Source organism: Oncorhynchus nerka, linkage group LG27 (genome assembly GCF_034236695.1).
Source record: "Oncorhynchus nerka isolate Pitt River linkage group LG27, Oner_Uvic_2.0, whole genome shotgun sequence".
Classification (NCBI taxonomy): Eukaryota; Metazoa; Chordata; class Actinopteri; order Salmoniformes; family Salmonidae; genus Oncorhynchus; species Oncorhynchus nerka.
The window spans coordinates 41,449,738-41,462,587 of record NC_088422.1 but is presented as its reverse complement, the minus strand read 5'-3'; the positions used below and the strand labels follow the sequence as shown (position 1 = coordinate 41,462,587).

Below are 12,850 nucleotides of genomic sequence, written 5' to 3'. Positions count from 1 at the left end.
ACAACAACAACAAAATCAGTAAGGCAAACATTTAGAATAAGAGGAAAATATGGACGTTTTACAGTTGACAATAGGACAATGTGATCAATGACACTGCACTCATAGAAAACAGATCTGCAATTTTAAATAACATCTTAAGTTAGTTGGTTTGTTAATGAGAAATGTATCATTGCAAGGCAAACATTAGTTGTAGTTGAAGGTGCACTAAGCAGAAATCTGAAATTGCTAAAATTCTAATAGTCGCTTAATTTCCGTTTGGTGGCAAAACAAGCAAGTATATTGTAGAGAATCATTGTACCATCTGAACTGTTGTGAAATATCTCTTCCATAAACAAAAATATAGTATTTTCAGCTGATGTACAAAACCGAAGTTAAAACACGCAAAAAAATAAATAATCTGGAAGCCTAGATATAGGTCACCTAGAACAGATCTACCGCTTCTTAGACTTGCTTTCAATGACAGATCCATAACTCACATTTTTATGTGAATTTGGTCAACTTGCCCAAAAAGTTACATATTGCAGCTTTAATAGGTGGCTATAAATCAGGGGTCTCCCCAATCCGGCCCGCGGGTGGTTTGAGTAAAAGAATGACAATAATTTAACTACATTCATACAGTTTCTTGACCATGTCCAGCTCGCTAATAATCACCTAAATGAAAGTCAGACAGTCGGAAATTCTCAAATCCATGGCTAGAGTACTTTCTTCAGAAAATTTTGACAGAGAGGAAATAAACCTTCAGTGCGGCCCTCCGGAACCTCGTTGAAGACCGAATGTGGGCCCCGGGCCAAGATGAGTTTGACACCCCTGCTATTAAACATGCTCTGACATCAACAAAATATATTTGGACAGAAACCAAACTACCTATTACTACTCCAAATGTGTATGCGATCAAAGAGTGTATCTGAATGCTAGAACAGTAACATGCCAACAGAAGCAGACAGTGACAGAGTAGCAACAGCCAAGCAGCGTAACAGGATTAGACCCTGAATATATCCCTGGATAGCCAGGAGGAGGAAGGAGGTGCTCCCTAGGCTAGCAGAGTCTTAGCTGGCTTTGCTCAGGGACGAGCTGCCTGCAGCAGTGGCAAGGAATCTAGCTCCCACCCATGTGACCTCTGCCTACAGCTTGTTTGTTAACAAGTCTCTGTTTCTCAACATGTCACTGTTAGGCCAAATGCCTGACTCTCTGTATCGGTATCTATATCTGTAGCCTATCTGTGAAGACTGTGTTGAGGCTTTGCCCTTATGTTATCAATGGTCAACATAGTGTAATTAGGACCCAGGAACAATGTAACTATACAGTGCCTGTTGAGGTTCAAGCTAAAGTCCTTCCTGCCAAATGGAGTGCCCACTGCATGTGAGTCCTATCATGCATGTACAGTAGTAGCAGGAACTGGTAATGCAAGAGCAGCCATTTTGCAAAGTGAAGTACACCAATCCATGGCAAAACTCACAAATCACACACACACACACACACACAGTGAATGTACAACAATAACAAAATGAACATTTAAAAAGGGACAACAGGGGTGCATAAAGAATGAGGGCGCTGTTGGAAGGGTTAAAAGTAACAACACACTGAAGGAGGGATCCGGGGACCGCTTGCGTACCTTTTGCCTCCGCTGCCTCAGCGGCGGCTATGTAAATGTGAGTAGTGGTGAGAGGAGAAAAGTGAGTCATCAATGCAGAGAACCAGAGATCATCAACCACAGAACAGACAGTCCGAATCATCCAAACAACCAACCATAGACGAGATCCCCCCCCCATTATCAACATCACGATCAGAGAAAACACAGGCAGGCAGGAGAAAAACATCCCTGACAAACATAGGCGGTATAATAATAATTTTATTAGGTTGCGCTTACAGTGTATTCGAAAAGTATTCAGACCCCTTGACTTTTTACACATTTTAAATTTGATTAAATTATTTTCCACACAGCATGCTGTTGCCACTACCGTGCTTCACTGTAGGGATGGTGCCAGGTTTCCGCCAGACGTGACGCTTGGCATTCAGGCCAAAGAGTTCAATCTTGGTTTCATCAGACCAGAGAATCTTGTTTCTCATGGTCTGAGAGTCTTTAGGTGCCCTTTGGCAAACTCCAAGTGGGCTGTCATGTGCCTTTTACTGAGGAGTGGCTTACATCTGGCCACTCTACCATAAAGACCTGATTGGTAGAGTGCTGCAGAGATGGTTGTCCCTCTGAAAGGTTCTCCCATCTCCACAGAGGAACTCTGGAGCTCTGTCAGAGTGACCATTGGGTTCTTGGTCACCTCCCTGACCAAAGCCCTTCTCCCCTGATTCCTCAGTTTGGCCGAGCATGCAAGCTCTAGGAAGAGTCTTGGTGGTTCCACATTTCTTCCATTTAAGAATGATGGAGGCCACTGTGTCCTTGGGGACCTTCAATTCTTCAGACATTTTTGGGAACCCTTCCCCAGATCTGTGCCTCAACACAATCCTGTCTCTGAGCTCTACCAACAATTCCTTCGACCTCTGGCATGCACTCAACTGTAGGACCTTATTTAGACAGGTGTGTGCCTGTCCAATCAATTGAAATTTACCACAGATGGACTCCAATCAAGTTGTAAAAACATCAAGGATGATCAATGGAAACAGGATGCACCTGAGATCAATTTAAAATCTCATAGCAAAGTGTCTGAATACTTATGTAATTAACATATTTATTTGTATAATTTTTTATACATTTGCAAAAATGTCAAAACTGTTTTCACTTTGTCATCATGGGGTACTGTTCGAGGAAACATTTTTTATTTTTTAAATCAATTTTAGAAATGAGGCTTTAACGTAACAATAAGTGGAAAAAGTCAAGGGGTCTGAATACTTTCCAAATGCACTATGTATAGTGGTGGAAAAAGTACCAATTGTCATACTTGAGAAAGACACTCATAAAAAATTACTCAAGTAAAAGTCACCTAGTAAATCACTACTTGAGTAAAAGTCTAAAAGTATTTGGTTTTAAATATACTTAATTATCAAAAGTAAATATAATTGATAAAATGTACAAGTATAAATAATTTCAAATTCTTTATATTAAGCAAAGCAGAAGGCACAATTTTATTTTTTCTTTCTTTTTTTACAGATAGCTAGGGGCACACTCAAACACTCAGACATAATTTACAAACAAAGCATTTGTGTTTAGTGAGTCCGCCAGATGAGAGGCAGTAGGGACGACCAGGGATGTTCTCTTGATAAGTGTGTGAATAAAACCATTTTCCTGTCCTGCTAATCATTCAAAACCTATCGAGTCATTTTAGGTGTCAGGGAAACTGTATGGAGTAAAAAGTACATTATTTTCTTTAGGAATGTAGTGATACCAAAAAAAACGACTTAAGTCGTACTTTACACCACTGACTGTATAGCTCTGTTTCACTGTATGTACAAGTGGGTAACCTGTACAGGTGTGAAATGGAAATGTTTATCTTGCATATCCCACTCCCCCTGAGACATCCTCGGAGAGTGGGGTCACGGCCAGGGATCAGACATTATTGACGGCGATCCTGGAGCAATAAGGGCTAATTGCCTTGCTCAAGTGCAGAATGAGATTTTTCCTTGTCGACTCTGGGATTCAATCCAGCAACCTTTCGGTTACTGGCCCAACGCTCCTAACCGCCAGGCTACCTGCCGCATCTACACATGTTATAAATGCTTCTAAAGGCTACTCTCTACAGAGAGACCGTACAATTCAAATACACCTCAAACTGTTTTAAGTGTGATAAAATCATCTGCATCCTTTATGGCACTTTATTCCTTTAGAGCCCATAGGGCTCTGGTCAAAAGAAGTCCACTATCGGGAATAGAGTGTAATTAAGGACACACCTAGAGTGAGAGATGCCTGCTGGAGTCCTTAAGATGGTGCTTGCTGGCGTTAAAGAGCCATTGGGGCTTAGATGTGGGCGGACAAAGAGATGAGGGGGATTTTGCTGCGCAGTGAGCACACACACACCCACACACACACACAGGCCTTTATATAGGGTTATTCTGGATCTTGTTATGGGAACCAAATCAATTGATGAAGTCTGCTGGGAGGAGAAGGGAACTGATTTCCTGTGAAGTCAATAAAGGCAGCTCACTACGCCTCACATTGTCATAATGAAGTGTGTTTAGGCTCAGTTTTCAAAAGGATGTGATGAAGACAGATGAGAACTGTGGTGAGATGACAGATTTAATCTTTCTATTTGAGTTGTTCTTAATGAGGTGCTTTGTTACTGGTGTCACTCACAGAATAACTGGTGGTGAATCTAGCTAGAAGACCATCTTTCATTTGTTATAGTCATACAGGCAGCGGGTAGCCTAGCGGATAGAGCAGGGGGGCAAAGTACGGCCCGCCGGACACCGCAACCCGGCCCGTAAGACATCATTTTATCCCTTTTTCCCGCCCCAATTTCGTGGTATCTAATTGGTAGTTACAGTCTTGTCCCATCGCTGCAACTCTTGGGAGAGGCGAAGGTCGAGAGCGGTGCGTCCTCTGAAACACGAACAAGTCAAGCAGCACGTGCATGCGCCCAGCCCACCACAGGAGTCGCTAGAACGCGATGGGACAAGGACATCTCTGCCTGCCAAACCCTCTCCTAACCCGGACGACGCTGGGCCAATTGTGTGCCGCCTTATGGGTCTCCCAATCACAGCCAGCTGTGACACAGCCTAGGATCGAACTCTGGTCTTTAGTGATGCCTCAAGCACTGTGATGCAGTGCCTTAGACTGCTGCGCCACTCGGGTGGCCCCCGCAAATTGATTTAACAAACAATTAGTCCCTCAAAAAATGCATCCCTCAAAATCAGTAACAGAAAAGTTGCTGGTTCTAATACCCAAGCTGACAATGTGAAATTTAAAAAAAATGAAATGCAAATACTTTTTTTTTTTTTATCGTTTGATGTACTCTTGAGCAAGGCAATTTCGATGCAGCTATCCGGTGTGTGTGACAATAAAACATCTTTGAAGGAGTGGAATAGAAATAGCTAGGCTAAGGCATTTCCCTTCTTAATTTGGCACGGCATGTTTTTAAAGAGCACTGCAGTCAAAACTGGACAGCGTATCCCTAAAATGTCACTAGAGTACTGCTAGGAAGCAGTGAAGAGAAACAACAAACGGGATGTAATGAACCAGAACACACATCTGACTGGAGGGACTGACAGACACAGGGTGCATCCCCTAAATGGCACCCTATTCTATATACAGTGCAATACCTTTGACCATTGCCTATAGGGCTCTAGTCAAAAGTCGTACACTCTATTGTGAATAGGATGCCATTTGGGACGCATACAGACCATGGCATTCTGGTAAAGGTCATGTCATGTGGTTTCCGTCCGAAGAATGCTCACAGCTCTAACTCTATTCGCTACACCTCTGCCTCGCCTGGGAGGAGACCAGCCCCCAGCCCCCAACCCCCAGCATTCCCTTCTCTCCTCCCTGCTGACAGACCAGGTCCTCCTGCACCGTGTGTGTGCATTCCCCCAGCTGGCTGAGCTGGTTGACCTTTAGCTGGGCTGGTTCACCACATCAGTGACAGGCCACTTTGGTCCTGCCCCCCTCCAACCGCCCGCCCGCCCACAAGCTCAGCCTCCCCAACCTTCTACCCAACTAGTCTCGAAAACCTGGCCCTAGGCAACACAGTGACTAGGGTCTGGTTTCAATGACCTTTGGCAAAGAAGAACTACGACACTGCCTTCGTTATTACTTTTATCGGCTTTAATAAAATACTAAATAATAGCTAGCAAGATGGAGAACAAAGAGGATATTTTTTTAACGAGTGCATTAAGTGGCTAGTTCGCATTAAATCAAATTTGTCACATGCGCTGAATAGATCTTATAGTGAAATGCTGGGTAGCCATTTGACTAGATGGCACATCAGCTACCTTAACTAAAAGGCAGTGTATTTTAGGCAGTGACGTAGTTCCTCTATGCCAAGAGAGTCATTGAAACCATTCTCTGTTGCCTCGGGTCGGGTTTTCAAGACTACTACCCAAAGCGGACAGCTGGCTTGACACAGAGCCCCAAACAGACAAAGGCTGCGTCCCATATGTAGGCTTCAGTGGCAGTGATAGTTTCCCTCTCGACTGCATAATTGAAAACGGAACACAGAGGAGCAGGGTCTATGATTTGTTTCCCATAATGAAATGTAAAAATTGAAAAACATTCAGTGAAGCGTACATCCTTCAGTTTACCGTGCGGTTGGAATAAGCCTGTGTTGTTAGCGCAGGGAGAACGGCAGTGTTAAATGACACCTCAAGGCCCTCTGTGGGGGTAGGGCATGGGGGACAGGGGGGCTTCAGAGAGAGAGAAAGACAGACAGCAGGGTGCGGGAGGAGAGGGGAGTTTGAGGGGGTGAGGAGGGGGAGAGAGACACGTACCGGTATGCAAGGTCTCTTTGCCCCCTGACAACACTCCTAGAGGCAGCGACCCAGTGGGGGTCAGTCCTTTGAGTGTCAGCACACTCTCACTCTCCTCCCTGAAGAAAGAGAGGGAGCGAGAGACACAAACACCTTAGAGATCTAACAAAGCTTTCAGTAACTAAACTCAGCAAAAAAAGAAACATCCCTTTTTCAGGACCCCGTCTTTCAAAGACAATTCGTAAAAATCCAAGTAACTTCACAGATCTTAATTGAAAAAGGTTTAAACACTGGTTCCTATGCTTGTTCAATGAACCATAAACAATAAATGAACATGCACCTGTGTAACAGTCGTTAAGACACTAACAGCTTACAGACGGTAGGCAATTAAGGTAACCGTTATGAAAACATAGAGGACACTAAAGAAGCCTTCTACTGACTCTGAAAAACACCAGAAGAAAGATGCCTAGGGTCCCTGCTCATCTGCGTGAACGTGCCTTAGGCATGCTGTAAGGAGGCATGAGGACTGCAGATGTGGCCAGGGCAATAAATTGCAATGTCCGTACTGTGAGATGCCTAAGACAGCACTACAGGGCGACAGGACGGACAGCTGATCGTCCTCGCAGTGGCAGACCACATGTAACAACACCTACACAGGATCGGTACATGCGAACCTGCGGGACAGGTACAGGATGGCAACAACAACAACCTGAGTTACACCAGGAACACAAAATCCCTCCATCAGTGCTCAGACCGTCTGCAATAGGCTGAGAGAGGCTGGACTGAGGGCTTGTAGGCCTGTTGTAAGGCAGGTCCTCATCAGACATCACCGGCAACAACGTTGCCTATGGGAACAAACCCACCGTCGCTGGACCGGACAGGACTGGCAAAAAGTGCTATTCACAGACGAGTCACGGTTTTGTCTCACCAGGCATGGTCGGATTCGCGTTTATCATCGAAGGAATGAGCGTTACACCGAGGCCTGTACTCTGGAGCGGGACCGATTTGGAGGAGGGTCCGTCATGGTCTGGGGTGCTATGTCACAGCATCATCGGACTGAGCTTGTCATTGCAGGCAATCTCAACGCTGTGCGTTACAGGGAAGACTCCCTCCTCCCTCATTCTGGTACCCTTCCTGGTCCTGACATGACCCTCCAGCATGACAATGCCACCAGCCATACTGCTCGTTCTGTGTGTGATTTCCTGCAAGACAGGAATGTCATTGTTCTTCCATGGCCAGCGAAGAGCCCGGATCTCAATCTCATTGAGCACATCTGGGACCTGTTGGATTGGAGGGTGAGGGCTAGGGTCATTCCCCCCAGAAATGTCCAGGAACTTGCAGGTGCCTTGGTGGAAGAGTGGGGTAACATCTCACAGCAAGAACTGGAAAATCTGGTGCAGTCCATGAGGAGGAGATGCACTGCAGTACTTAATACAGCTGGTGGCCACACCAGATACTGACTGTTACGGTTGATTTTGACCCCCACTTTGTTCGGGGACACATTATTCCATTTCTGTTAGTCACATGTCTGTGGAACCTGTTCAGTTTATGTCTCAGTTGTTGAATCTTATGTTCTTACAAATATTTACACATGTTAAGTTTGCTGATAATAAACGCAGTTGACAGCGAGAGGACGTTTCTTTATTTGCTGAGTTTACATATGTTAAAACACTCATCATTTCTGCTTATACAGAGCTGTAAGCAGCTGCAGCATCCCATTATATCTCTGTATATGGGCCACTGTGAAAGACAGACTGCTCTATATAGAAATAGGCCTACTTCTAGAACAAACTTGAATTCTAGGAGCTCTGTGCTGATCTACATATCTCCCTTTCCCCATTGCAGTTGTGTGGCAGGCTAAATCACAGAGACAGCATTCATCTGGAATCATGTCTAATGGCATTATGCAGCCTCACCGTGTGCTGCCTCGTGACTCACTGTTGCCTGCTCATTCATCCTTATCGAAAAGCGGCACTGTGTTTTCAAACACGAAGTCATTGTGCACTTTCAAATTGACTTCACTCATTTCATAAACTAGACTCATTCTAGTCTCAACTAAAAATAGACACTCCAGTCTATTCCCACCCCTCTCTGCTCCATTCACTCCAAGTCTGACTTTCCCTTTTCAGTATGGTTGAGTCCAAAATGGCAACCTATTCCCTGTATAGTGCACAACTTTTGACCAGAGCCCTATGGACCCTGGTCAAACGCAGTGCACTACATAGGGAATAGTGTGCCATTTAGGTCAGCCTTTATGTTGTCGTGTGTGATGACGAGACAGAGAGAGCGAAAGGCTTTTTCACCTGAGAACAGAGAAGACTCTGGCCATTTTCCCGATGGCTCTGATCTTGTTCCGGATCACCTCCTTGCGCACTGCTGGGATTCCACCATCTTCTCGTAAAATACAACAATAAAATATTCTAAGCATTTGGTTGGGCATTGTAATGCGTTCTACTGCTTTAAATAGTCTGTGAACAACATAGAGCAGAGGAAGGTGAAAAAAAGAGAAAAGTAAGGGAACAGAGGGAAGAAAGGAGAGTAAAGAGGAGAAAAGGAAAGAAGTAGAGGGGAACAGGAGGAAGCAGAGGAGAGGGAGCGGAGGGGAGGGAGCGGAGGAGAGGAAGCGGAGGAGAGGAAGCGGAGGGGAGAGGAGTAAAGGAGAGGAGCGTACAGTGGAATGTCGAGTTGAGCTCCGTCAGATCTCTAGTGACTCCTGAGATGTTCTAGATGAACTCCAGAAATGATACTGTGTGTGTTTGTCTGACAGAGCTATTATGACATGCTGTGGATGAACCAGCGGTCATGAAAAATGAAGCTACCAGCTTTACCTTCTTAACACTAGTGATAATGTGGAGTTAGGAGGGGTGCGTGCGGGGGTCTTAACGTGACTCATTAAATTCTGGCTGTTCATCTTACCTTCACACAGGTCGTCTCCTTCTGACATGAGTTCATCATCTGAGCAGATGTTCAGCACATTCACCAGCATCTCTGTCACTGTGCGGAGAAGGGAGGTACCACCACAACTCAGCTAGCACCACCACCAAAACGCTCTTTGCTACATCTTTTAGGGTGCAGACCTAGTACTGTTTTTTTGTAGTTGCATTTTTAGCACCAAAACACACCACTCTCATGCTAGAATTTTCCAATACTCATTCCTGGAATTCTACTGGCACATTCTTAACTCTGACAAAAACACCGATATGGACAGGGAGCACATACATACCTTTCTCTCCGACAAAGGGCAGAGACCAGGTGAAGACGTCCATGAAGTTGGGCAGCCAGTAGGGGTGGGGGGAGCAGTTGAACTGCCGAATGTTCATCACATTGTTCTCATACTTTAGTACAGCAGCTGGAAGTTGGAGTGAGATGTAAAGAACAAAAGAATGATCAAGTTAGCCATTCTGACTAACAAGACTAAATGTATCACTGACAAACAATACTAGCCAATTGTTGTCATATTTTGGGGACAGCCCAAGTGGACCTGGAGGGGCAGAAAGGTCAGAGGGACGGGAATCAAAATCCCAGATTTGTGAAACCTGACCCCCGTGGTTGTATGCCAGCCAGCAGACAACAGCTATAGACCCATTTCCCGGCCCGGTCGTGAATAGTTGCCCACACGTGTGTATCAGAAAGTTTGTTTACATGGAAGGAGGATACGATCACATGCAACTTCAAATTCAGCTCGTGCAAGTCAACAAAACACGTAATCAGATGGTTATCATCTACAACATCGCAGACGTCGTCAAAAGGGTTGATTACATAGCAAGCCAGCAACGCAAAGTAAAACATCACAAACAGAGCTAGATAAAGCCAGAAGAATAGTATACTTGTCGAACATAGCTATAGCCACCAGTCTTGCATGTTTTCATTGTCTTCACTCACTCACTCACTGGACGTTTGTCAAGGTCCCGACATCAACGTTAGCTATCCTGTTACAGAGATGTTTGATGTAGGGATACGCGCCTCACTCGAACGTGACGTTTGATGGTAAACAGAAAATGGCTCTTTACAACAGCACAAAAGGCACGTACTACACTATGCATAGAACCCATCACAGTCTTGATATAAAGAGTACACACACCTTTGTTGTTGTATACATCTAGGTAATTTGGTGCTGAGAAGATTGTAATTAATGAAGGAAAGCCTGTAGTCTGGCTTTTTCTGTACATCCGATACCTGGGAAGAGACAAAATTACCTTAGTTTGAGAAATAAAATGGTGAAGAGAGAGCAACATTTTTTTTGTAAGGCCATACAAATGTAATGCACTGTACAACAGATGTGCTGCTTCACATTTCTCAAAATAGTAAAAAAATAAAATGTGTATATATTAATATATTGAGCGATTCATTTAATTAATATGAATCGATTCTTTAAAAAAAATATTTTTGAGAAATCAAATGATTCGCTTTGCCATTGTAATAGGGTTCTGTTCAATCGAGGTGAAACAAATAATTTGTGAATCGCAAACGGTAAAAGGAAAACATGTTAGCTGTAGCCTTACAGATTGTTGTCGCTGCAAAAAAATAAAATATTTTGTAGATATTTTAAGTTGATTTGGACATTTCTGGAACATTGCACCAATAGATGCCAGAAGTCAGCCTGAGGTAAACACTTCTTAGGTAAGATACAGTATATATAGGGCCCTATAAAATCTGCAATATGGAAAAGCATGCCAAAACAGTCAATTCTAAAGGTTACCCTTAAAAAAAAAAAAACATGCCAATTAAATGTAGGCCTACCTTGCAGAATGATATCATGATGCTTGGTATCAAATCGGGTGCGCAATAGCCTTTATTTCTGCTAATAGTCACACAATGGTCTCTTGCTAGGAGGCAGTTCAATTATTTTTTATTTAACCTTTATTTAACTAGGCAAGTCAGTTAAGAACAAATTCGTATTTACAATGATGGCCTAGGAACAGTGGGTTAACTGCCTTGTTCAGGGGCAGGACGACAGACTTTTACCTCGTCAGCGCGGGGATTCGATCTAGCAACATTTCAGTTACTGGCCCAACCCTCTAACCACTAGGCTACCTGCGTGGTTAGGGGAACCACTACAGAATAACTACATTCGCTGAAGAAAAAGGTTGTGCGCTTGCTTCAGCCGTCTTATTTGTATGGTAGTGGGAGACGTGTAGAACTCAAGCTAAATAGTTCAAGCAGAAACTGAAGCAGTTCAGTATAGTAAGAATAAGTCTAATTAGTTTAGTAGACTGCTATCAGCAGCACATCAATTATTAGAAATGGTAGATCTTTGCATCTGTGACTAAAACTGGGTTAGTGGATCTGTCATTCCAAAACCATTATACTATCATGATCCTCGCTATATGAGCAGCGTTACAATTCCCACCAAGAGGGTTTACCCTCTGGCCTTTGACCCGGTTTTGATTCCCTGCCACGCCGTTTGCTACATTGGTGCAGAAGTGGGAAGACAGCCGTGAGGGTATCGGAACACACGGCCAGGACATACTAGGGTGCCGAGTAGTCAAAGCGCGGGGACGTGCCTCCCGTTCGGAAAAGGGCACTGTAGCTTTGCTCGCTATATGAGCTACTTTATAATTCCCACCAATTAGATTTACCCTATTGGTGCGATGTGTAGGGTCTTTGCCTTTCACAGACAGCATCCCATGTTCTATTCCCTGCCCCTCATGTCACTGCAATACCAAAAGGCTCAAATCTCTTGAGGTCACTAGGTGTTGTCCTAAGATTGTTTAATATTATTACAAGGGGTACAACTTATACATTTTTTTATATTATTATAATTTTTTCCGCCTCACTTTAAATAAAAATCCGTTATACGGTTAAATGTATTACTCTGTAAACAGTGAAACTTACCCTGCATCCTGTGCTTCGTGTGCTCTAATTACCGACAGCAAGTTATTATTTATCAAAAAGTCACATACTGCCGGGTAACTGCAAGGCAAGAGAGAGAGAAAAACAGCCAATTAGAACAGCCAGTGGAGTGAGGTTAAAGCTGGACCTCACAGTCAGTCTTGGCAGCCATGTAGTGTGAGATATGACCGAAATTCTTTGAGGAACAGTGTGTGGCCATTAGAAGCATTTTCTGGCTGTTCTTTACTTTTGGAAATACATTTGGAATTCCTGTCAGTATCTTGCCCTCTGGCCTGGGAGGTAGGGAGGGTTTAATTGAACCACTGAGGCAAGAGCAGAACAGTGCCAAGGAGGGCTGTGGTATTTATGGACTCTTATAGCTGCTCCAGAGGCAGCCAGTAGGCCACAGCCACAGGAGAGCAGACCTGGTGTGAATCCCAAATGGCACCCTATTCCCTAAACAGTGTACTTCCTTGATCAGAGCTCTATGGGCCATAGCCGAATGTAGTGCACTATATAGGCAATAAGGTGCCATTTGGGAAGCAGCCCATCTATGTGGCTGACCGGCTTTTACTTGGGTTTCTACAATGACCCCACCAGCCTACTCCACCTCTCATCAAAGACTGCTCGGGCAATTAGCCGGACACCTGCATTTAGTTAGCGTGGCAAA

At 44.2% G+C, this 12,850-nt stretch overlaps 1 protein-coding gene across 7 annotated transcripts in view; it reads right to left on the bottom strand.

The window, feature by feature from the left end:
- LOC115111795 (serine/threonine-protein phosphatase 2B catalytic subunit gamma isoform-like) overlaps positions 1–12,850 on the bottom strand; it is a 69,289-nt gene that overhangs the window by 3,710 nt on the left and 52,729 nt on the right. For 2 of the 7 annotated variants that reach the window (XM_029638227.2, XM_029638229.2), the window contains exons 7-13: positions 12,184–12,261; positions 10,430–10,524; positions 9,572–9,697; positions 9,265–9,342; positions 8,652–8,742; positions 6,370–6,467; positions 1,613–1,639 (exon numbers count right to left, since the gene is read on the bottom strand). In XM_029638227.2, coding sequence (XP_029494087.1) covers positions 1,613–1,639; positions 6,370–6,467; positions 8,652–8,742; positions 9,265–9,342; positions 9,572–9,697; positions 10,430–10,524; positions 12,184–12,261 — 593 coding nt within the window. The remainder of the gene's footprint in view (positions 1–1,612; positions 1,640–6,369; positions 6,468–8,651; positions 8,743–9,264; positions 9,343–9,571; positions 9,698–10,429; positions 10,525–12,183; positions 12,262–12,850) is intronic. The other 5 variants (XM_029638228.2, XM_029638230.2, XM_029638231.2 and 2 more) reach the window with 5 other exon arrangements.